This window comes from Microtus pennsylvanicus, chromosome 2 (assembly GCF_037038515.1).
Source record: "Microtus pennsylvanicus isolate mMicPen1 chromosome 2, mMicPen1.hap1, whole genome shotgun sequence".
Classification (NCBI taxonomy): Eukaryota; Metazoa; Chordata; class Mammalia; order Rodentia; family Cricetidae; genus Microtus; species Microtus pennsylvanicus.
Window position 1 is genome coordinate 32,333,800 of NC_134580.1, and position 23,510 is coordinate 32,357,309.

General features: G+C 50.7%; 2 protein-coding genes across 2 annotated transcripts; both read left to right on the forward strand.

Annotated features, from left to right (window-relative positions):
• The first annotated feature begins 304 nt into the window (after positions 1-304).
• Igfbp6 (insulin like growth factor binding protein 6) lies at positions 305-6,060 on the forward strand. Its single transcript, XM_075963589.1, has 4 exons — positions 305-827; positions 3,982-4,121; positions 4,258-4,380; positions 5,739-6,060. Exons 1-4 carry the CDS (start codon positions 521-523, stop codon positions 5,859-5,861), a joined length of 693 nt encoding a protein of 230 aa, XP_075819704.1. The 5' UTR covers positions 305-520; the 3' UTR covers positions 5,862-6,060.
• A 2,940-nt stretch (positions 6,061-9,000) lies between these two features.
• Positions 9,001-18,347, forward strand: Soat2 (sterol O-acyltransferase 2). The gene is made up of 13 exons (XM_075963590.1): positions 9,001-9,185; positions 9,389-9,448; positions 9,668-9,775; positions 11,800-12,076; positions 12,834-12,900; positions 13,311-13,395; positions 13,765-13,810; positions 13,920-14,049; positions 15,602-15,699; positions 16,048-16,146; positions 17,194-17,329; positions 17,736-17,881; positions 18,014-18,347. The coding sequence occupies exons 1-13, from the start codon at positions 9,112-9,114 to the stop codon at positions 18,062-18,064; spliced, it is 1,377 nt and encodes a 458-aa protein (XP_075819705.1). The 5' UTR covers positions 9,001-9,111; the 3' UTR covers positions 18,065-18,347.
• Positions 18,348-23,510: the final 5,163 nt, after the last annotated feature.

The following is a 23,510-nucleotide window of genomic DNA, read 5'->3' on the forward strand; positions in this document are numbered from 1 at the left end:
AGGTCTGCTTCTTGACGTTGGTAGGAGCTTCTGCCCAGAGGCCAATTAGGTCTCTTCTAGCGTTTATCCCCCACCATGATTCCTTTTGGGTTCACGCTTAGCCCTCCGCCTTCCATTCCGGAGGGGTTTCTATCGGTCCTTCATCTTCCTGTGCAAACAAGCATGCTAACTGGATTTCAGGGTTCACTGTCCCTCCCTGCACTCCTCCCTATCCCACAGCCCCTTCAGCCAGATGAACAGCTCCCAAATTCTGGGCGAGATTCCAGGAACAAAGCAAGAAAAAAAAAATCAGAACAATTTGGGAAGTAAACAGCAGCTGAGGGGAAAGACAGATGCACCCAGGTGGGTGGCCCTCCAGTCCACCCAGTTTAGGGAATGAGACCCTGCCCTCTTTCCCTCCCGCTTCACCTGGCTTTCAAGGGCGGGGTTTTTAAGGGCTGCTTCTTAAAGCAGAGGAGCAACGGCCCCGCAGCAGCCACATTACACTCTAAAAGGAGTGCACTGGGCAAAAACACTGACCATGACCCGAGACAGGCTGCCTCCTCTACCGCTGCTGTTGTTGCTAACCCTGTTACTCGCTGCCGGCTCAGGGTCGGGGGTGCAGACCAACTGTCGCGGGGGCTGCGTGGAGGAGGAAGAGGCAGGGTCGCATGCAGAGGGCTGTGCAGAAGCCGGGGGTTGCCTCCGGAGAGAAGGGCAACTGTGCGGGGTCTACATCCCTAAGTGCGCCCCAGGACTGCAGTGCCAACCGCGAGAAAATGAAGAGACACCTTTGCGGGCTTTGCTGATGGGCCAGGGCCGCTGTCAACGCTCCAGGGGGCCCTCGGGTGAGTTCACGTCCCACTCCGCCTTCCACCAGCCCACCTGAGACAGACGTTAGTCTCTCCTGGCAGGAATCTGGATCGATGCAGGTGGGCATCGAGCCTGTGGGACTGGCCCATTGATTCCTCCCAGGCCTTGAGCGGACCATGAAGTGGAAAGATCAGGGAACAGCTTTGAGGCTGCATGTGGCTAGGGACACCTGAGAATGAGGGAAACCGGACTCCCCACTCTTCCTTTCCCCTATTTCTTTTCTCCTGATGGAAAGGGGCATATGTAGGAGGAGGCTGGAGAGTTCAGTTTTAGCTATCTCCACCACTCTAGTGGCCCACGCTGGAGACAGGACCTAGATTCCAAACGGAGGAGGAGGAGGAAAGGGAACCTCAGACTCCAGTTCCACACATTGGCAAATGCCTCCTGCTCCTCGTTCAGTGCCAGTGTTGGAAGTACCTGATCCCTGAAGTCTAGAAGAAAAGATACTGAGTCAGGCTAGACTGGGGAGAGTGGACAGACCTTGGAGGGCCTGGAGAGAGCCAGAGAGGTGGGAAAGAAGAAATCTGCCAAATCAGCCTTGTTATTTAAACCTGGTCAGAACTGAATGCCCCCCTCTGCCCCACCCTACCCCAGGGATGAGCCCAAGAGACTGAGTCATTGGGCGGGTGGGACCAGAGTGAGTCAGCACTCAAAAGATGGGGGGTGAGGAGGCAACTGGAAGCTGGAAGATAGGAAGAGTCCTTGGGTCTTCCATAGAAAGGGACGATAAATGAATTCGGATCACCGGTATTGCATGCATGTAATTTGGGCACCTAGGGGGTGGAGGCAGGAAGGTCAATCAGTATCATCTTTGGCTACATGGTACCAGGCAGCCTAAACTACATGGAACCCTATCTGAATCGTGGACACATTCTCTCTGTCTCTCTCTCTCTTACACACACACACACACTCACACATGTGCGGGTGTTGGAGTCCCATTCTTTAGTGTCAGAGCTCAGGCTTCTAGGGCTCCTCTCAGAAGCTGTGTTTCGGTTGAAAAAGGCAATTTGAAGCATCACCACAGTTTGGCACTAAATGCATGGAGTGAGGTACAAGGTCTGAGGAAGACGTGGTACCCAGGGAATGAGAGCTGAGAAGACTGCAGAGGGAGTGGAGAAAATAAAAAGTATGAGAATTTATCTTTGGCACGCTGCCGTTTTTCCCCAGCCTTTTCCTAGCCCTGACTTACTTCTGTCGCCCCTTCCCAGTCCTGAGCTCTCCCGAGAACACCCAGAAACTGTCCAGGACTAGGTGCAGCCTGAAGTTTGGAAGCCTCTTATTTCCTGCCCCTTTGCCATCTTCAATGCGTCCTGGTTAGGGTTGAATCCAGATGCTCCTTCACCACTAGAGGTGAAAAGGCCCTCAAAGTAACTATATCTCAGGCCTGGGAGGGTGGACTGAGTCACTACTGGAGGGGTCACAATAGGGACACACATTCCTTTGGGTTCCTTTGGACAACCCCCCCCCCGCCACACACACACAGTTCTTCTATCTCCCTGGCTTGGTGTGCCCTCTTCTGGCCTCCAGTGGAATAGGCAAGTCTTTTCACAGAACGCCTAAATGGAAATAACCAATGGTGCTTTGTGTTAGCTCTGAGCTTTTGCTTTCCAAAATGCTCTCCCTTATAAGACTTAAAATGGCTCTGGAGGGCCAGGCGGTGGTAGCTTATGCCTTTAATCCAAGCACTCAGGAGGCAGAGACTGGTGGATCTCTGTGAGTTCCAGGACAGCCAAGCAAGCCTACACAGAGACACCCTGTGGGGCCAGGGCAGCGGCAGGGGGTGGGCAAGGGGAGCAGTTGCTCTGGGAAATATTATCTGTAGGATTTTATCTTTATTTCACATGTGTGGGTGTTTTGCCTGTATCTGTTTCTGTGTATCACATGGACCCCAAAAATGAGACACCATGAGGATGCTGGGAATCAAACTCTGGTCCTCTGGAAGAGTAGCCAGTGCTCTTAACTGCTGAACAGTCTCTTCAGCCCCTGCTGAGAAGACCAGACTGGCCTTGAGCTTGTGGCAGTCCTCTTGCCTAAGCCTCCCAAGGGCTGGGATTATAGATGTACACCACATGCTATAGTAGTTATATGATGTTGAGCTCTTTGGACTTTTGGAGGGCCGGCCACCAGCTCCCAAATGAATCAATCACACACGGAGGCTTATTCTTAGTTGTAATCATATGGCCTTAGCTTGATTTGTTTCTTGCCAGCTTTCCTTTTTTTTTTTTATGGTTTTTTGAGACAGGATTTCTCTGTGGCTTTGGAGCCTGTCCTGGAACTAGCTCTGTAGACCAGGCTGGTCTCGAACTCACAGAGATCCGCCTGCCTCTGCCTCCCAAGTGCTGGGATTAAAGGCGTGCGCCACCATCGCCCGGCTTGCCAGCTTTCCTTAAACTTATATTATCCCATCTACTTTTTTGTCTCTGGGCTTTTCCCTTTCTCTTACTTCCTTAAATCTTATTCTTCCTCTGTGGATTGCTATGTAGCTGGATGGCTGGCCCCTGATGTCCTCCTCCTTCTCGGGCTGCTACTTTTCCAGAACCTCTTTTCCCAGTTTTCACCTTCTATATTTTCTCTCTGCCTGCCAGCCCCGCCTACACTTTCTCCTGCCTTGCTATTGGCTGTTCAGGTCTTTATTAGACCATCAGGTGTTCTAAACAGGCAAAGTATCACAGCTTCACAGAATTAAACAAATACAACATTTAAAAAAGTAACTCCTGGGGACTGGGGAGATGGCTCAGAGGTTAAGAGCACTGACTGCTCTTCCAGAGGTCCTGAGTTCAATTCCCAGCAACCACATGGTGGCTCACAACCATCTATAATGAGATCTGGTGCCCTCTTCTGGCCTGCAAGCATACATGGAAGGAATGTTGTATACGTAATAAATAATTTTTTTTTAAAAAGTAACTCCTTAAAAATAACTTCTCCAACATCATACCCACAGAATAATTATTTGTTAGAGGAAGAAATAGCAGCCAGGATAAGACTAGGAGAAAAGCTGGCTACTTTTAGTTCATAAAGCCAACAGTTACTCTCACTTTAACCAGCAGAGATGGACCAAGGCTATTGCAGAGCTAGTCTTTGGCCTTGGCTGACTTCTGATTTCTTCTCCCTTTCTTCTTGTGGCCACAGAGGAGACTATAAAGGAAAGGAAACCCAATGGAGGTGCCTCCCGCCAACGTGACACAAGCCACAGAGACCGGCAGAAGAATCCAGGGACCTCCACCACCCCTATAAGGCCCAATCCAAGGGCTGTTCAAGACACTGAGATGGTGCGTGTAGGGTTGGCAGGGAGGCAGAAGGCTGGAGATTTCCACTGGAGACTGCTCCACAGACTTAAGGAAGTCTGGACCAGGCAGGTTTCTGCAATTCTGAGCACCGTCCCCACCCACCTCTGTTCCTCTCCAGGGTCCTTGCCGCAGACACTTGGATTCCATACTGCAAAACCTCCAGACTGAGGTCTTCCGAGGGGGGTCACCCGGGCTCTATGTGCCGAATTGTGACCTCAGAGGCTTCTACAGAAAGCAGCAGGTAAAGAGGCCCCTCCCCTCCTCTCCTCTCCTCTCCTCTCCTCTCCTCTCCTCTCCTCTCCTCTCCTCTCCTCTCCTCTCCTCTCCTCTCCTCTCCTCTCCTCTTTTCTCCTCTCCCCTCCCCTCCCCTCCCCTCTCTCCTCTCCTTTCTCTCCTCTCCTCTCCTCCCTCCTCTCCTCTCCTCCTCTCCTCTCTCTCCTCTCCTCTCCTCTCCTCTCCTCTCCTCTCCTCTCCTCTCCTCTCCTCTCCTCTCCTCTCCTCTCCTCTCTCTCCTCTCCTCTCCTCTCCTCTCCTCTCCTCCTCTCTCCTCTCCTCTCCTCTCCTCTCCTCTCCTCTCCTCTCCTCTCCTCCTCTCCTGTCCTCTCCTCTCTCCTCTCCCCTCCCCTCCCCTCCTCTCCTCTTCTCTCTCTCCCCTCCTCTCCTCTCCTCTCCTCTCTCTCCTCTCCTCTCCTCTCCCCTTCCCTCCCCTCCCCTCCTCTCCTCTCCTCTCTTTCCTCTCCTCCTCTCTCCTCCCCTCTGTGCAAGGTCCCTGGAGGAAGTGAGAAGGGGCACTTAACAAGTGGCAAACAAAGATACAGAAAGGATGCTTTGGTCTGCTGGTACATGATGGAAGGCTAGGAGCGAGTTCCTGTTTCAAAAACACAAACAACAAACCAGGACATCCACATAAGCTACTTCCCCTGCCTTTTGGGATCTTCCAACTTGAAGACCCACATAGACATGAAAAGAATCAGGAAGCTTGTAACTTCAAGGCCTGTCTGGCCTACAAACTTACTGAGCCTCTGTCTCAAAATAAATAGTAAAATAAAAATATGATTTGAAAGAAAAAAACCGTCAAAGGTCAACTATTTCAGTAGAAGACCTAAAGTGACCTCTCCACAGAGGCTGTCAAGCCAGAGCCCTGGGAGCCCTCTGGAGGCATATGCGCTGTTGAAGTCTAGGCCACACTTTCTGACTCAGCCCTCTCGGCTGAGAACACCCATTTCTAACCCAAAAGGGATGCAGGTGCAGTTGATTTGGAAGCTACATTTTGAAAACTATTGTTCTAGGGCTGGAGCGATGGCTCAGAGGTTAAGAGCATTGCCTACTCTTCCAAAGGTCCTGAGTTCAATTCCCAGCAACCACATGGTGGCTCACATTCATCCGTAGTGGGGTCTGGTGGCCTCTTCTGGCCTGCAGGCATACACACAGACAGAATATTGTATACATAATAAATAAATAAATATTTAAAAAAAAAAGAAAACTATTGTTCTAGCCTAGCAGGATGGGGCTCTAGTTACCTGATAAAGTTCTTAACTCTGAGATGTTTCTCCTGCTCGAAACCTTGGACCTCACCCTGGTTTGTGCTTCTCTCCCCAGTGCCGTTCCTCTCAAGGGAATCGCCGTGGTCCCTGCTGGTGTGTGGATCCAATGGGCCGGCCCTTGCCAGGGTCTCCGGATGGCTATGGAGGCTCTCAGTGCTCTGCCAGGGGCAGTGGCTAAAGCAGGGTGGGAGCCTGCAGGACACTGGCAAGAGCGCAGGGCTGTCGTCTGAGAGTGGAGTGATGGTCACCCGGGCTTTGTGCCCCAAGACCAGCCTTCAGGCCCTGTCCCATTGTTCCCCTCGCCCTCGGCTTTGACACATCTAGCTAGAAAAAAATGCTGACTTGGGGCACTAATAAAGCTGTGTTGGGGTCTCTGGTTTATGTCTGTGTGTCCATCCCTTACAGCTCTGGAGACCCAGGCTCTCTGTCTACCATTACTCATAGACCCTATCAGTCCTTCCATCCTCCTAGCAATGCAGCAGACTGCCACTGGTGTGGGCCTCCCACCCTCTAGCCTCACCAGACACCCACCTGGGTTCCGGCGTGGGGACTGGCTGAGATCACCGCCTGCTGTAGCATCTGGCTGCTGGTGAGGTTATGGTGGCTGCAATCTTGTTTCTATTGCTGATCTTTGGACTGATGGAGGAGGAAGATTAATGGTTAATCCCCAGCAGGAATTTGCCAAAAGGGAAGTCTCAAAGTGCTTACCTGCCCTCCGTTCTACCGGTGTTCAGGTTCCCTGTGTTTCCCCAGATTATTTGTGCTGGTGGTCACCTGGGCCTTGGGCCACTTTTCTGCAGTTCCATGGGCAGGGGACGGCAAAGGGAAGCATCACAACCCCTGGTACTATTCAGTCTGACCTTTCTGCTTACGTGGTAACCCAAGGTGTAGAGAAGGGCTGACATTTGGGACCTTGCTGCCTAGAATAACTTGAAGGACCTCAACGTCACACGTCACAAACACAGACCTCAACAAAACATCATTATACACATGTACCTACAGACCCCATCATGTGCCCTCAGAGAGCTGAATACCAGGTACAGGAAGACGTTTCTGGCCCCTCCCTGACCTTCAGCCTCCCTAAAGAGGGCCAGTAGGAGCCCAGGTGATAAGCACTAGGAGGCAAAGTCCCCCTCCCAGCCTCAGGCACAGATTCACTCCTAAAAGCGAGATAGCAAGCATGAAGCTGGCCATTGTGGTTGAGGATAGAGAGGCTAGAGAGCAGAGCCAGGACCTGAGAGGCCCCGAGTACAGAGAGATAACCTATCTGACCTCCGCCCTCCAGAAAGGACTTTAGTCTCTGGAGCTGTCAGATCTCCGAGTGGGTAAGAGCTCAACCTATGAGGTAGGCTGAGAAGGAAAGGAAAAAGACGGACAGCCGCTGCCCACTGCCCGTTCCAGACGGCCACCATGGAGTCAACGAGGCTCCAACTGCGGAGAAGAGAAGGGGTGGGAGAGACGCAGGAGAAGGGAGTCTGTGGAGAAGGTGAGCCCCCGCCCCACCCCCACCGACCTGAAGTGAGAGGTCCTGCTTAGCAGAGTGAGCTGTGCCGCTGGAAACTCCCTTCCTTGCTACCTGGGAAGCCAGAGGTTTCTGTGCTATTCCCACTCGGACTGGCATGGAGGAAAGAGATGCTCAGAGCACAGCCTTTCCTTCTCTAAGGGTGAATGGAGCACTTCGTCCCTGATTCCAGTGATTGCACCAGGCTCTTTCTTGCCAATGGCCTCATTCACTGCACACATCACTCCCCCTTCTTGTGACTCCACTCATGGCTCTAAATATTGCCTGGGAACAGAGAGGCTAGTGAGCACACAGAAAGCATTTTCCAGATCAAGGTCAGCTCTACCCTAATTCTGCCCTCTTGGGTGCCCCCTTTTGGTTCTTCCTCCTAGGAGACGGTAAGATGCACAGAGCCCCAGACTTGGTGCAATGGACCCGACATATGGAGGTGAGGATCACGAGGACAGGTCTGGGCCAGGGTTGGAGTTCAGTTGGTAGTGTACCACATAAACCCATGGACGGCAGACACTGCAATCCCGGGAGCTTGGGGTCATCCTTGGCTACACTTCCAAACTAGCCTGGGCCACGTGAGACCCTAAGAAAGAAAAGGTAGTTCGAGGCCAGCCTGGTCTACAAGAGCTAGTTCCAGGACAGGAGGCAGAGGTGGCGCGCGCCTTTAGTCCCAGCACTCAGAAGGCAGAGGCAGGCAGATCTCTGTGAGTTAGAGGTCAAGGCCACCCTGGTCTACAGATCAAGTTCAAGAGTTCAAGGGCAGTCGGGGCTACACAGAAAAACCTTGTCTCAAAAAAAAAATGTTTTCAAACTCACAGTTAGAATTAAGATTAACTGGAGGGCAGTGTTGAAGCCTAAATCACCAATTACTGCTTAGCTTTTCTTTTTTTCATTAGTCTTTGGCAATAATCAGAGATAAGACCTCACTTTTAAAATCAGTGGTGGTGGTGGTGGTGGTGGTGGTGGTGGTGGTGGTGGTGGTGGTGTGTGTGAAATCTTCAGAACTCAGTTCTCTCCACTGTGGGTTTGGGAGTCACAAGGCTTGCACAGTAAATGCTTTTATCTTCCGGGCCATCTCACCAGCCCCAATTTTTGTATAAATATTTTAAAGCCTCGGGTAAATTGGTAGCACTGTTCAGACAATGCCAATCTAGATCCTGCCTCCCCCAATTTAAAATAGGTTTGTTTACATCTTGTAAAATAAAAAGAATCAGGCTAGCAAGGCGGTGGTGGTGCCTGTGTTTAACCCCAGCACTCAGGAGGCAGGCAGAACTCTGAGTTCAAGGCCAGCCTAGTCTACAGTGTGAGTTTTAGGGCTACACAGTGAAACCCTGGCTCGAAGAGAGAGAGAGAGAGAGAGAGAGAGAGAGAGAGAGAGAGAGAGAGAGAGAGAGAGAGAGAGAGAGAGAGAGAGAGAGGTAGTTGGGCTAAGATGGAGGAGCAGGGTTGGGCTGGCGAGGTCTTCCCGCTAGCTACGGCTACGGTTCCGTTCAGAGGTTAGGGTGAGGTTGGAGGCAGTGGTCTCACAGCTTCCCTCCTACCGTCATTCTTTTTCTTCTTTGAGATGAATTCCTCACTCAAACTGTACTAAAACTTAACCATCCTCCTGCCTCTGCCTCCAAGTAGCTGGGTTTCAAGCATATGCTGCCATGTTCAGCCTCTGCGGAGGTTCCTTGTCCTCACGGCTGCCCCGAGAAGACAGAGATGTTGGGGAAGCTCTGGGGCCATTCTTACCTCTTCCTGTTCCTAGCACTGAACACTGTGTGGTCCAGAGAGCTCAGGAAATGCGCGCGGTAAGGAAGGAATGGCTGCCGGGAGGGACAGTGAGCCTTAACCCAGCTTCGTCCTGCAGGCTGTGAAGACCCAGTTCCTGGAGCAGGCACAGGTACAGCTGGCAGAGCTGCTGGATCGAGCCATGTGGGAGGCTGTGCAAGCCTACCCGCAGGAAGACAGACCTCTGCCCTCCACTGCCCCAGATAATACAAGCAAGTGAGTCTGAGGGTCCCACAGGTGCTCTTCCTTGGCAGCCTTTGTGCCCGGTCTTCAGAGCCCTGGCCTCCATCTTTCAGGTCTGGCTGTGCCCCCTCCAGACCTGCTGCCACGGTTGCTCCCTGTTACCTTCGGCACGCCACTGCCCTCCGCCGTCCACCCTCGTTCTTTGGGGTCTAGTTCTGAACACTCTCTCAATCTAGGACCCGGGAATTACCCCATGTGAGACGGAAGGTTTTTATCACCCGAAAGTCACTGCTCGAGTAAGTTGTGGGGAGGACAAAGGATAAGAAGAGAAGGGTTGGCTGGGGGTTCCACAGATGTAACGGGGCTTCCGTGCTCTGCTGGGAGGGTCTGGGAGGGCTCTGCCCTGGGTTAGCAAGGCGGACCAATCAGCAAGAGGATTCGGGGCCCCAAGCTCCTGAGCTCCTGCAGGCTGCTGAAGAGCCTTCCACCCTGACCCTTGGGCTCCTTCCTTCCAGTGAGCTGATGGAGGTGCAGCATTTCCGAACCATCTACCACATGTTCATCGCGGGTTTGTGTGTCTTGATCATCAGTACCCTGGCCATCGACTTCATTGATGAGGGAAGGTAGGCGACACACACACACATACTCCCTCCTTCCATTGGCTTTCTATCAAGTACAAGCCCTGGGCCCGGAGAGGTGAGGCTGAAGCCATCCCCACGTTTGCAGCACCTCCATCTGTTTTAGAGGAAGACCCTCCCTGGGAGGCCTGCATTTTGATGCTGCCGACCTCTCCCAGGGACAGGCTTGTAAGAATGGAGGACCTTGGTTCAGCTGCAGCCCTTTAAGCATCAGGAGGTTGAGGCAGGGGGATCTCTATGAGTTCAAGGCTAGCTTGGTATACGTAGAAAGTTCCAGGCCAGCCATAGCTATATAATAAGAGGTTATCCCAAACAAACAAACAAAATAAAAATAAAAAGAATAAGAGCATTATTAAAGGGATCACGGCTCAGTAAAATGTCAAGGCTGCCCTCAGATTCCCAGAGATCCACCCGCCTCTGCCTCCCAAGCACTGGGCTTTTGTTTTTAATAGTTCGAGTGTTTCCTGTGCCTTCATGGGTCATAGGTCGGAAGAGAGCGTTCACTGGATCCCCTGGAACTGGAGCTACAGATGGTTGTGAACCACCCTGTGGGTGCTGGGAATTGAATCTGGAAGAGCTGTCAGTGCTCTTAACCACTGAGCCCTTTCTCCAGTCCTAAACAATACATTCTTTTAAAAAGCTGTTTGGTTGTTATTTGTTTTGCTTTATTTTTGAGACAAGGCCTTCCTATGTCCTAGCTAGGAAGTTTCCATCCTCTTGCGTCTGCCTCTGAAGTAGCTGAGAAGTCAAGCAAGTGCCAATACACTCCTCTCAGGCAAAACCCTGAGCATGGAGGAACCAAATTAATAATAATAAAAAAATAAAACCAGGGCTGGAGAGATGGCTCAGTGGTTAAGAGCATTGTCTGCTCTTCCAAAGGTCCTGAGTTCAATTCCCAGCAACCACATGGTGGCTCACAATCATCTGTAATGAGGTCTGGTGCCGTCTTCTGACCTGCAGACATACACACAGAATATTGTATCCATAATGAATAAATAAATATTTAAAAAAAATAAAAATAAAACCAAAGCTCATCTCAACTGTTCATAGCCTCATGTTTGCCATACCGAGCCATTGACCTAGAGCTCCAAAGATCGCTTAGATCAAGCCTATCCTGAGACTGTGTCTCTGAGGCAACAGTCTGCACTGGGAGTCCCCACAACACCAGGGCAAACTTGAACACTTTCAGAACACAGCCTATCAAGGGTCTAGCCCAACCCTGCATAAATTGGACATTGGTGACCCCTGCAGTAAGAAGATTAGACATTCAAGGTCGTCCTCAGCTACTTACGTGAGCTCGTGGTCAGCCTGGGATACCAGTCTAGAAAAAAAGAAGAAATAATCCTGTACTAGGTTTGTTCTTTTGAGCCACCAATCAGCTCTCAAATCATGACATAGAAGCTTACTATTAGCTTACACACATTTCTAGCTAGCTCTTTTAACTTAAATTAACCTGTTTGTCTACCCTTTTACCTTCCTAACTCCTGTATATCTTACTTTCTGTGTTCGATGTCTGCTGCCTGGCATCTGCCTGGCTTCTTACCCATCCACTCCTTCTCTCTCGTCTTTCTTCTCTCTGGCCTAGATTTCTCCTCCTATTTATTCTCTCTGCCCGCCAGCCCCACCACACTTTCTCCTGCCTAGCTTTTTATTAGGCCTTTTATTAGGCAGGCAAGGTAAAACAGCAACACTTCTTTTTTTTTTTAATTTATTTATTATGTATACAACATTCTGCCTCCATGTATACCCACACGCCAGAGGAGGGCGCCAGATCTCACTACAGATGGTTGTGAGCCACCATGTGGTTGCTGGGAATTGAACTCAGGTCCTCTGCAAGAGCAACCAGGGCTCTTAACCACTGAGCCATCTCTCCAGCCCACAGCAACACTTCTTTACATATTTAAACGTAACAGATACAAATGCAGCATATCTTTGCCCAGTTAAAATAATATTCCACAACACAAACCCCTCAGTTTGCCCAAGTTACTGCCTTCCTTCCTCTCTCCCAGGCTGATGCTGGAGTTTGACCTACTCGTCTTCAGCTTTGGACAGCTGCCCTTGGCGCTGATGACATGGGTTCCCATGTTCCTGTCCACTCTGCTAGTGCCCTACCAGACCCTGCGGCTGTGGGCCAGGCCTCTAGCTGGGAGCTCCTGGATGCTGGGGGCTGGCCTGGGCTGTGTTCTGCTGGCTGCCCACGCAGCAATGCTCTGCATCCTTCCAGTCCACATGGCGGTGAAGCATCAACTTCCTCCTGCCTCAAGCTGCGTGCTGGTCTTTGAGCAGGTGAGGACATGGGGATCCCTGGACCAGGTCCACAGAGAATGGGCCCTGACATAGCGTTGGGTCTGGTAAGCCTGTGACTCTGAGGAAAGTCCACAAATGATGTTGCCAGGTAACACTGACTCTGGAGAGAGTTGGTGGGATGAGGACTGCCCTGTCCACCTTAGCCCTTGTCACAGCACCATCTATCTAGTTAAGCTATAAAGTCATGTGGCAAAAAATTAAAAATGTTAGCAGGGCCGTGGTGGCACACACCTTTATTTTATTTTATTTATTTTTGGTTTTTCAAGACAAAATTTCTCTGTAGCTTTGGAACCTGTCCTGGAACTAGCTCTTGTAGACCAGGTTGGTCTCGAACTCATAGGTCACAGATCCACCTGCCTCTGCATCCCAAGTGCTGGTATTAAAGGTGTGCCACCACGGCCCAGCTGGCACACCCTTTAATCCCCAGCACGGGGGGGGGGGTGAGGGGTCAGAGGCTGGTGGATCTGTGAGTTCAAGGTCAGTTTGGTGAGTTCCAGAACAGTCAGGGTTACACAAAGAAACCCTGTCTCAAAAGAAAGAAAGGAAGGAAGGAAGGAAGGAAGGAAGGAAGGAAGGAAGGAAGGAAAGAAGGAAGAAAGAAAGAAAGAAGAAACAAAGAACAAAGAAACAGAATAAGAAAATTGGGCTCCTGCCAGGCTGGTTTGACTTGGCTCACATCTGAGTACAGAGAGGTTTAAGTGACTTTTCTCAGAACCTCAGATCTCTTCCACTACAGGTTAGATTCCTGATGAAAAGCTACTCCTTCCTGAGAGAGACTGTCCCTGGGATCCTTCGCGTCAGAGGTGAGGTGTCCTGCTGACCCACTGTGAACTGGATCCTCTTGGGCGGAATCAGAAAAAGCAATGTTCTGCCTTCGCCAGCCCCAAGCCGGCTGTCCAGCAGACACAGATCTGGCCTGAGCTGGACCAAATGGCCCTATTCATGAGCATTCTCAGGCCTCTTCTGAGAGAATCATTTGGTTTACCCAGACCTTCTGGTGCTTTCCATTTCCCAGGCCCAATCTGAAAAGGCAGGGATGAGAGAGCCTCCTTAGAGGAGATCAGGGTAAAGGCGGAGGAGAAGGGACTGTGGCCACTGCGGGTCTAGAAAGCCAGTCTACAATGTGAGCGAGTTCAACCCTTCGGATGCACACCTTGGGTCCCTCCCCAGCCCACCCTCCCCATGTTAACACAGCCTTTTCATTCCTGCCCAGGTAAGGGTATCGGTGCCCCTAGTTTCTCCAGCTACCTCTACTTCCTCTTCTGCCCTACACTTATCTACAGAGAGACATACCCCAGGTTAGACCTTGCCGCCCCTCCCCACATGCCTGGGCCTAGTGAGAGTGGTACCCTTCTCCCACAGGCACTGGCCACTTGTTCAGAAGGAAGTAAAGGGAAAACAGGCTGCCCCTTCCCTGCCCCACACCTTCCCGTGATCCACTGTCCCTAGCCATCAATCTGGTTCTGTCCTGGGTTCTGTCCTCCACACCCCAGGTCTGGGCAAAAGAGGGAGCCTAGTGCCCCCCCCCCCCGTCCCTGCCTCTCCCCTGCCGCAACCCCAGGGAATCCTCTCGGGTCTGGGCGATGGAGGGAGCCTGGAGAGGGCTGAGGGTCTAGCAGTGGATGACATAAAAGGGTGATAACTATGCTTTCCTATCGCTGCTGCAGGACACCCAGCATCAGGTGGAACTATGTGGCCAAGAACTTTGCTCAGGTCAGAAGATGGGGTAGAAGATGGCCAGCTCTTGACTCAGGGTGGCTTAGACGTAGGGGAGGCTGGGAAGGAAGCAGCACCCTGACAAAGCCGTGTGTCCTGTGTGCAGGCCCTGGGCTGTGTGCTCTATGCCTGCTTCATCCTGTGCCGCCTCTGTGTCCCTGTCTTTGCCAACATGAGCCGGGAACCCTTCAGCACACGTGCTTTGCTGCTCTCGGTCCTGCACGCCACGGGCCCAGGTAAGAGCTTCCTCACAGTGCAGAAAGGCCATGCCCTGCCCTGGGAAGACTTATCAGGACGGGTTTCACTCTGTCTGTCTCCCTCCCATGCGTATCGCCACCACATTCACGTGGCCTGGTGGCCTAGCTCCCCACCACGTTCACGTGGCCTGGTGACCTCGCTCCCCACCACCTTCACGTGGCCTGGTGGCCTAGCTCCCCACCACCTTCACGTGGCCTGGTGGCCTAGCTCCCCACCACGTTCACGTGGCCTGGTGGCCTAGCTCCCCACCACCTTCACGTGGCCTGGTGGCCTAGCTCCCCACCACGTTCACGTGGCCTGGTGGCCTAACTCCCCACCACCTTCACGTGGCCTGGTGGCCTAGCTCCCCACCTACTTTTCCCTTTCCCCCTTGGGCCCAGATTTGCTGCCCAGATGAAATCCCTCCTGTGAATTAATCACCATGGCCCTGCTTCAAAAGCCCTTCCTGCCTTCTTGCTTGCCTGTGTTCCTTCTCCCTCCCTTCCTTCTACATTGGGGAATGAACCTAAGGCCTCACACATGCCGGCTTTACCACTGATCTCCAACCCTTTCCTCTTTACAAGTCTTACTTTAAGACTGGGTCTCACTAGGTTGCTCAGGTGGGACGGTTTTTAATGTGTATGGATATTGCATCTGAATGCATGTTTGTGCACCACATGTGTGCCTGGTGCATACAGAGGCCAGAAGAGGGTGCTGGATCCCTGGGACTAGAGTTAAGGATGGTTGTAAGCCTCTGTGTGGATGCTGGGAATTGAACCTGGGTCCTCTGGAAAAGTAGCTAGCACTCTTAACTTCTGAGCAATCTCTCCAGCCTTTTGATTTTCTCTTTTCCTTTCTTTTTAAAATGTTTATGTTTGTTTTTGAAACACCCTCTACCCAGGCTGGCCTTAAACTCAATCCTTCTGCCTTATTATCCCAAGTAGCTAGGATTGCAGGCTTGCCATAGCGGGAGGTTCAGCTTGGAATGCCTCTTCTCTACTTTGCAGCTACGGAATCGGATTCCTTCCTGGAGGCCCACAGCTAAGATGGTCCTCTCTGGGAAGCTTCTCTTCCTACTCTTCTTTTTCTAAGTTTTCTTTTATTGCATACACTTATTTTTATTATTTTGTGATAGAGCCTTGCTATGTGCTTAGGCTACCCTTAGCCCTTGGCTCACATGATCCTCCTGTCTCAGCCCCAGTAGTTAGGACTACAGGCGCACTGCCCGCCTCACAGCCAAACTTCTTTTCCAGTTCACTCCTTGTTCTGTATTCTCTTGAACATCCTTGGCTGCTGTGACCATTAGTTCCCATTATACCTGACCTTGACCCATACATGACTTTCAACCTTGGTGTGTCTGTCTCAGTGTTATGAATTTCCAAAAGCCAGGGACATTGTGCGCCTGTATTTCTGGTTTTCAGCCATAGGCGGATATCAATCACATTAGCAGATGTGTAAAGTAAGGAATGCATGGATGATGAGTGAGTGAATGCTTGCTAAGTGTCGGGGAGCCGGGGGCTGTGGGGCCGCACCTCTTGTCCCGCCCGCCAGGCATCTTCATGCTGCTCCTCATCTTCTTCGCCTTCCTGCACTGCTGGCTCAACGCCTTCGCCGAGATGCTGCGATTTGGAGACAGGATGTTCTACCGGGTGCGGCCTGGACCCATTGGGAGAGCCCAGGGAAGAGGGTAGCTGGGGTGGGTGTCACCTTCCAGTGGTTTTGGTCTGCAATAGGGCCTCAGGGTGTGGGGATGCTGCTGCTCCTCTCAGCAGCAGGCCTGACTGCTCTTGGGTGGGTGGGGTGTGAAGATCTTGTCTCTGAGTGGCTGGTGGGGGGGGGAGGGAGATTGGAAGACGGAAGGGGGAGAATGTTGCTGTCTCTGTTTGGCCAAGAGCCAACCCTTCTGAGAGGACAGAAGTGGGGTGGGTGTGGGGCACAGCAGTACCTGGGACCTGAGATCTCACCTCCATCCCTCCCCAAATCCACACCCTCCCTAGGACTGGTGGAACTCTACTTCCTTCTCCAACTACTACCGTACCTGGAACGTGGTGGTCCATGACTGGCTGTACAGCTATGTATATCAAGACGGGCTGTGGGTAGGAGCTGTTCACACCTCTCAGTTCTCACAGTCCCAGGGCTGTGGGTATGAGCTATTCACACCTCTCAGTTTTCAGTCCTGGGGCTGTGGGTAGGAGCTATTCACACCTCTCAGTTCTTACAGTCCTAGGGCTGTGGGTACGAGCTATTCACACTTCTCAGTTCTCACAGTTCCAGGGCTGTGGGTATGAGCTATTCACACTTCTCAGTTCTCACAGTCCCGGGGCTGTGGGTAGGAGCTATTCACACCTCTCAGTTCTCAGTCCTAGGGCTGTGGGTACGAGCTATTCACACTTCTCAGTTCTCACAGTCCCAGCAAATGGGCTTCTTTGGGTGCCCTCTCTTTTATTCTGCCCCAGTAATATTGTTCAGATAAAAGGAGAGATATCTGGAGCTGGCCGGCCACCCTGGCCTTCCCGCTGAGTTTTAGACAAACAAAACCCTGCCTCAAAAAACAAAACAAAGCAAAAAACAAACAACAAAAAAAAAAACCCACAAAAGGCCCCAAGTAACAACATTATCCTCTGGCCTACTCACTCAGGCAATGTGCACTTGTACACAAAACATGAACATGCATGCACAAAAAATTAAGGTTGGGGGACAGGTATGGTGGCGCACGCCTTTAAGCCCAGCACTCAGGAGGCAGAGGCAGGAGGATCTCTGTGAACTCAAGGCCAGCCTGGGCTACACGTGGAGTTCCAGGACAGTTAGGACTATAAAGAGAGACCCTGTCTCAAAAAACAAACAAACAAAAACAATAATATTAGTACTAATAAAGGCTGGGGACATATCTTAATAATAGAGCACCTTCCTAGCATGTGTAAAGCAAATGTCTCCAACCCTGTCAAAATACAAAAAACAAAACCCCCCAAACCAATAAAATCGCAACTTAGGATCAATAGAACTATGCCCTTCAATAAGAGTAGTGTGGACTCTCTGACCCCAAACGCCACTTTCTCTCCATTTAACCCCACTCCTTCCCGGCTTCTTGGAGAGAGAGAGATGGTACCGCAAGAAACGCGTTCATTCTCTTTCTTGCCCACCAGCTTCTGGGCAGGCGGTCCCGTAGGGCGGCCATGCTGGGAGTGTTCCTGATGTCTGCGATTGTGCACGAGTACATCTTCTGCTTCGTCCTGGGGTTCTTCTACCCCGTCATGCTCATGCTCTTCCTTGTGTTTGGGGGTGAGCGTAACCTCTGATCCAGAGCTGGGAGGCCGCTGGTTGGGGGCGGGTGGAGGCCTGCCTGCTCCGGTGACCCTCAGGTCTTTTGGGGTCTGCTGGGTCTGAGTGACCTCAGGAAGCAATAGGCATATCCAGAGGGACTAGGGGAAAGGTTTCTGGCTACAGAGAAGCATTCAGTCAAAGGATGTGGAGGGAATGGGGAAACCTTGGTATGTCTGGGAAATACAGCATAAGATTCAAGAAGTGAGGGCAAACTGAACTTCCCCCAGTCCCATGGTCCAAGATCTTGTCTGGGGAGCACGGATTTCCCTTCTGGTACATCACTTCCTAGCCCCTAGCATGGGAGGCAAAAGGAGACAAGACACAGGGATGTGGAGCTGAACTGACAAGCCGTCTCTTGGCCTAGGGCTTCTGAACTTCACCATGAACGACAGGCACACGGGTCCAGCCTGGAACATCCTGATGTGGACCTTGCTCTTTCTGGGCCAGGGCATCCAGGTCAGCCTGTACTGCCAGGAGTGGTATGCTCGGCGACACTGTCCCTTGCCCCAGGTAAGGCAAGCTCTGATTCTATAGCTGTGGTCAGAGACAGGGCATGGCTAGGGGAAGGGAACTCATGTTTTAGATTCATAATGTGTGTCACCAGAAGTGACCTCACTCACAATCTACCTTTCTATGTCACAGACAACATTCTGGGGGCTGGTGACACCTCGATCTTGGTCCTGCCATCCCTAGAAGTCAATGCACCACACTTAGATGATGACGTCAGCTCTTCTCTACCTGTCAAGCCCAGGGCCAGGGCTCTTCACCGCACTCCCCTACCCAATTTGGAGTCAGGGACTTGCACACAAGACCTGCCAGGGGACCATGGAGGCTCTGGGTACACACCTCTCCGGGCAGCTGACCACAGACGCGGTGTGGGGTGACGCGAGCACCCTCTGTGGACTGGGCACAGGCCAGCTTCTTGCACAGGGCTCTCCAGATGTGAAGAGACCTGAGGGACAAAGTCCACCAAAGTCTGAGAGTGTCTGGTTCTTTCTACTCCTCCCCATGCAACAATAAAATCTCTTCTTTTTTCATTCATTCTCATCGTTTGCTGGAAATCCACCTCAGTATTTTTTCGTGGGTTTTCTGTTAGTGTGACTTTTTGTTTTGTTGGGGTTTTGTTTTAGTTCACTTTGTTTTTTAGCAGGGTCTTACTACTTAGGTCTAGAACTGGCCTGAAACTCGCCTTGTCAAACAGGTTGGCTGCAAACTCACAGATTCACCTGTCTCTCTCTCTCAAGTGCTGGGATCAAAGGTGTGTGTGTCCCATCACACCTGGGGAAAATGAATGCTGTGAACAAGTGACCTTACAAACAATAGCTTCATATACCTTTCGTGCACACACACACAAATCAAGTTACATCTCTGCTGACGCACACATCTGACAGGGCACTTTCTAGAAAAACAAGTTAAAGCATTGTTCAGGGAGGGCCTGGAGAGCCATGTCACAGGCTAAAAGTTCTTGCTGTTCTTGCAGAGGATCTGAGTTCAGGTCCCAGCTCCCATATTCAGAGGCTTGCAATCACTTATCGTTGAGGCACTAAGAGATCTTACACCCTCTTATGGCCTCTGCCGGCAGTGTACTCCAGTGTACACACCACGCCCATACACATACAAACACTTGATTAAAAATAAAAACAAGGCACATGCATGGCGCACAGACACACATGCAGGTAAACACCCATGCACACAGAAATCAAATCAAATGAGGAATGGAGAGGGGCTCAGCAGCTAAGACTGCACTGCTCTCAAAGAGGACCTGATCTGGTTTCCAGTGCTGCCGCAGGGCTGCTTACAACCGCCTGTCATTCCAGCTCCAGAGGATCTGACACCTCTGGCCTCCACTCACCTGCACACAACATGCAGTCACACACACACAGCACACACATACACACACAGAGATAGAGAGAAACAAACATGATAAAACATTTTGAAATCTTTAAAAGATAAAATAAATTACAATAAAAAATGTAGGGCCAGGCAGTGGTGGCGCACTCCTTTAATCCCAGCACTCAGGAGGCAGAGGCTAGCAGGTCTTTGTGATTTTGAGGCCAGCCTGGTCTACAAGAGCTAGTTCCAGGACAGGCTCCAAAGCTACAGAGAAACCCTGCCTCGGAAAAAAAAAAATTAGATAAAACAAACGTTTTTCCCAAACTGCCAGCCTCCCCTTAGATAGCACATGTGGGGTGAAGAATGTGGACTGCTCATTCCCTACTCCTCATGACCCTGGTCTTTGTCAATTCTTTAAATTTTTTACTTTATTATTTTTTTTTGTGGTTTTTCGAGACGGGGTTTCTCTGTGGTTTTGGAGTCTGTCCTGGAACTAGCTCTTGTAGACCAGGCTGGTCTCGAACTCACAGAGATCCGCCTGCCTCTGCCTCCCGAGTGCTGGGATTAAAGGCGTGCACCACCACCGCCAGGCTTACTTTATTATTTTATAAGTATGGGTAATATAACACACACATACATACACACTTGTGCACATGTGTACCTGGTACCCACTGAGACCAGAAGACCCCAGGTTCCCTGGAGCTGGAATTCAGACAAAACCGCTATGTTGGGAAATGAATCTGGGTCCTCTAAAGCAGCAGCCAGTGCTCCTAAGTGCTGAGATGTCTCCCTATCTTTGTCATCTTTTCAATCTGGATCCTCTGGAGCTGGAGTGACAGGCGGTTGTAAGCAGCCCTGCAGCAGCCCTGGGAACCAGATCAGGTCCTCTTCGAGAGCAGTGCAGTCTTAGCTGCTGAGCCCCTCTCCAGTCCTGACAACAAGAACGAAAGCATGTACATGGTTTTACTTTGTATTACAATCATTACTTAAAGGGGAAGCCAGCAGAGCAGCGGTGGAGCACACCCTTGATCGTAGCACTCTAGAGGCAGAGGCAGGAGATCTCTGTGCGTCTGAGGCCAGCCTTGTCTAGAGTGAGTTCCAGACAACTAGGGCTGTGTGTATCTGTGAGTTCACACAGGTGTGGAGGTGCATATGTGCACGCATACAGATGTGGAGTTGGGTAAGTGTGTGCACACAGATGTGGTGTATAAGTGCGTGTACACAGATGTGGAGTTAGGTAAGTGCGTGTACACAGATGTGGAGTTAGGTAAGTGCGTGTACACAGATGTGGAGTTAGGTAAGTGCGTGTACACAGATGTGGAGTTAGGTAAGTGCGTGTACACAGATATGGTCCATAAGTGCGTGTACACAGATGTGGAGTTAGGTAAGTGCGTGTACACAGATGTGGAGTTAGGTAAGTGCGTATACACAGACTGGACTTAGGTAAGTGCGTGTACACATGTGGAGTTAGGTAAGTGTGTGTACACAGACGTGGAGTTAGGTAAGTGTGTGTACACAGACGTGGAGTTAGGTAAGTGTGTGTACACAGACATGGATTTAGGTAAGTGTGTGTACACAGATGTGGTGCATAAGTGCGTGTACACAGATGTGGAGTTAGGTAAGTGCGTGTACACAGACGTGGAGTTAGGTAAGTGCGTGTACACAGACTGGAGTTAGGTAAGTGTGTGTCCACAGACGTGGAGTTAGGTAAGTGCGTGTACACAGACTGGAGTTAGGTAAGTGTGTGTACACAGATGTGGTGCATAAGTGTGTGTACACAGACGTGGAGTTAGGTAAGTGTGTGTACACAGACATGGAGTTAGGTAAGTGTGTGTACACAGACGTGGAGTTAGGTAAGTGCGTGTACACAGACTGGAGTTAGGTAAGTGTGTGTACACAGATGTGGTGCATAAGTGCGTGTACACAGACGTGGAGTTAGGTAAGTGTGTGTACACAGATGTGGTGCATACGTGCGTGTACACAGACTGGAGTTAGGTAAGTGTGTGTACACAGATGTGGTGCATAAGTGCGTGTACACAGACGTGGAGTTAGGTAAGTGTGTGTACACAGATGTGGAGTTAGGTAAGTGTGTGTACACAGACTGGAGTTAGGTAAGTGTGTGTACACAGATGTGGTGCATAAGTGTATGTACACAGACATGGAGTTAGGTAAGTGCGTGTACACAGACGTGGACTTAGGTAAGTGCGTGTACACAGACGTGGAGTTAAGTAAGTGCGTGTACACAGACAGGAGTTAGGTAAGTGTGTGTACACAGATGTGGTGCATAAGTGCGTGTACACAGACGTGGAGTTAGGTAAGTGTGTGTACACAGATGTAGAGTTAGGTAAGAATGTGGACACAGATGTGGAGTTAGGTAAGTGTGTGTACACAGACTGGAGTTAGGTAAGTGTGTGCACACAGACATGGAGTTAGGTAAGTGCGTGTACACAGACGTGGAGTTAGGTAAGTGCGTGTACACATGATGTGGGAGTGTCATATCTGTTGATTTCATTAGCTAAGCAATAAAGGGCCCATTGGATAGGCCCACCCTTAGGTGGGTGGAGTAAACAGAACAGAATGCCGGGAGGAAGAGGAAGTGAGGTCAGACTCCACAGCTCTCCTCTCCGGAGCAGACGCCTTCAGAGAGACGCCATGCTACCTGCTCCAGGGAAGACGCACGCTATGAAGCTCCGACCCAGGATGGACTTAGGCTTAGAATCTTCCCGGTAAGCGCACCTAGGGATGCTACACAGATGATTAGAAATGGGCCAGAGCAGTGTTTAAAAGAATACAGTGTCTGTGTAATTATTTCGGGGGTAAAGCTAGCCGGAGCCAGGCGGCTGGGGTATTGGGGACGCAGCCCAGCCGCCGCTCCATATTACTACAAATGACGCCCAGACGTGTGGCTAACTAAACCCACTTAAAAAACCTGAGAAGGCTTAAAAATAAGGGAGAGAGAGTTTAACACAGATTTTTGCTGTTTGTTGGTGGCGTGCTGTAGAGAGATTTCCTGATTCGGCAACAGCAGCAGAAAAAACGCTGCGTCATTTCAAAGCGTGGCTTCCTGGGGCTGTGCTGCCAGTGCAAACTCTGGCTTTATGTTTGTGTTCCCGCTTGGGATCAGAAGGAGAGTGCTCTGAGACCGTGATGATGACTCAGAGCTCCCCGCCTGCTCCTGGGCAGAAGGCAAAATCAGGCTTAGGCAGGCAGAAGAGCATGGCGGATTCCTGCCGCCATACAGGGACGTGTTTTCAGACTGCGCAGTGCTCTGCCTGTCAGATTTGGATGTTACTTGGATGAAAAGAATTTCTGTGCTGCACGCTCAGTCTCAGAATTAAAGTGCTGAGTGCCGCTCCTACCTGGTAGCCCCAAGAGGCTTCCTGACTCAGCTTCAGCTGCAAAACCCTGCAGCTCATTAAGAGGTCCTGCCACGAAACACTTAAATGGTGTTGACGAAAAGCTGAACGCGTGCTTTTCGGTTTTAAGCCATAGCAGGAAAAAAGCTGTGCCATTTAAAAATGCCAGCTTTCTGGGCCATCCTGCCAGGGAAAACTCTGACTGTTTGAGGCAGGAGGGCCGGCTACCAAGAGAGGATTTGAGTGTTGTCTGTTGTAGCTTGCTGGCTGGCAGGGACCTTGAAATGCTATAAACATGGCTACAGCCAGTACCTCAGCCATGAGGCTGGAAAGCTAAGGATCCAGCCGTCAAAGCCACGCCTTTAGTCCTACTGATATTGCTTAGTAAATTAAAGGCTCATGTGGTCAGAAAAAGAGAGATATACAGTAAAGAGAGATTCAAAGACAAAGAAAATTTTTAAATGATTTAAAGTGTGTTAAAAATATATGCAAGCTGAAAGTTGAAGTTCTTAAAGCAAAAAACAAAAAAAGGAAGCGAGTTGTTGTGTGTCGTAGTACACACCTTTAATCCCAACACTTGGGAGGCAGAGGGAGATAGACCTCTGTGACTTCAAGGTGTGGTAGCACACGCCTTTAATCCCAGTGCCTAGAAGGCAGAGACTAACAGATCTCTGTGAGTTCAAGGTGTAGTAGCTACACCTTTAATCCCAATGCCTGGAAGGCAGAGACAGGCGGATCTCCGAGAGTTCAAAGACAGCCTGGTCTACAGGGTTATTACAGGTCAAAGATATACGCTCAAAAAGCAAAAAGTTAACCTAGAAATGTCGCAGCTTAGATTCTTAAGCGCCTAGTGATTTAAAGGCGCAAATCAAAAGTGCTCCTGGATAGTAAAAAATTGCAGATTCACAATAGGACAGATTCAGACCACTAAATGAGTCACACTGTTGGAT

Coding starts and splice junctions, on each gene's coding strand:
- Igfbp6 (XM_075963589.1), top strand. CDS start 521: ATGACCCGAGACAGGCTGCCTCCTCTACCGCTGCTGTTGTTGCTAACC. Junction 4,122..4,257: donor CTGTTCAAGACACTGAGATG/GTGCGTGTAGGG, acceptor GTTCCTCTCCAG/GGTCCTTGCCGCAGACACTT. Junction 4,381..5,738: donor GCTTCTACAGAAAGCAGCAG/GTAAAGAGGCCC, acceptor TTCTCTCCCCAG/TGCCGTTCCTCTCAAGGGAA.
- Soat2 (XM_075963590.1), top strand. CDS start 9,112: ATGTGGGAGGCTGTGCAAGCCTACCCGCAGGAAGACAGACCTCTGCCC. Junction 12,901..13,310: donor TGGGATCCTTCGCGTCAGAG/GTGAGGTGTCCT, acceptor ATTCCTGCCCAG/GTAAGGGTATCGGTGCCCCT. Junction 15,700..16,047: donor GAGACAGGATGTTCTACCGG/GTGCGGCCTGGA, acceptor CACCCTCCCTAG/GACTGGTGGAACTCTACTTC.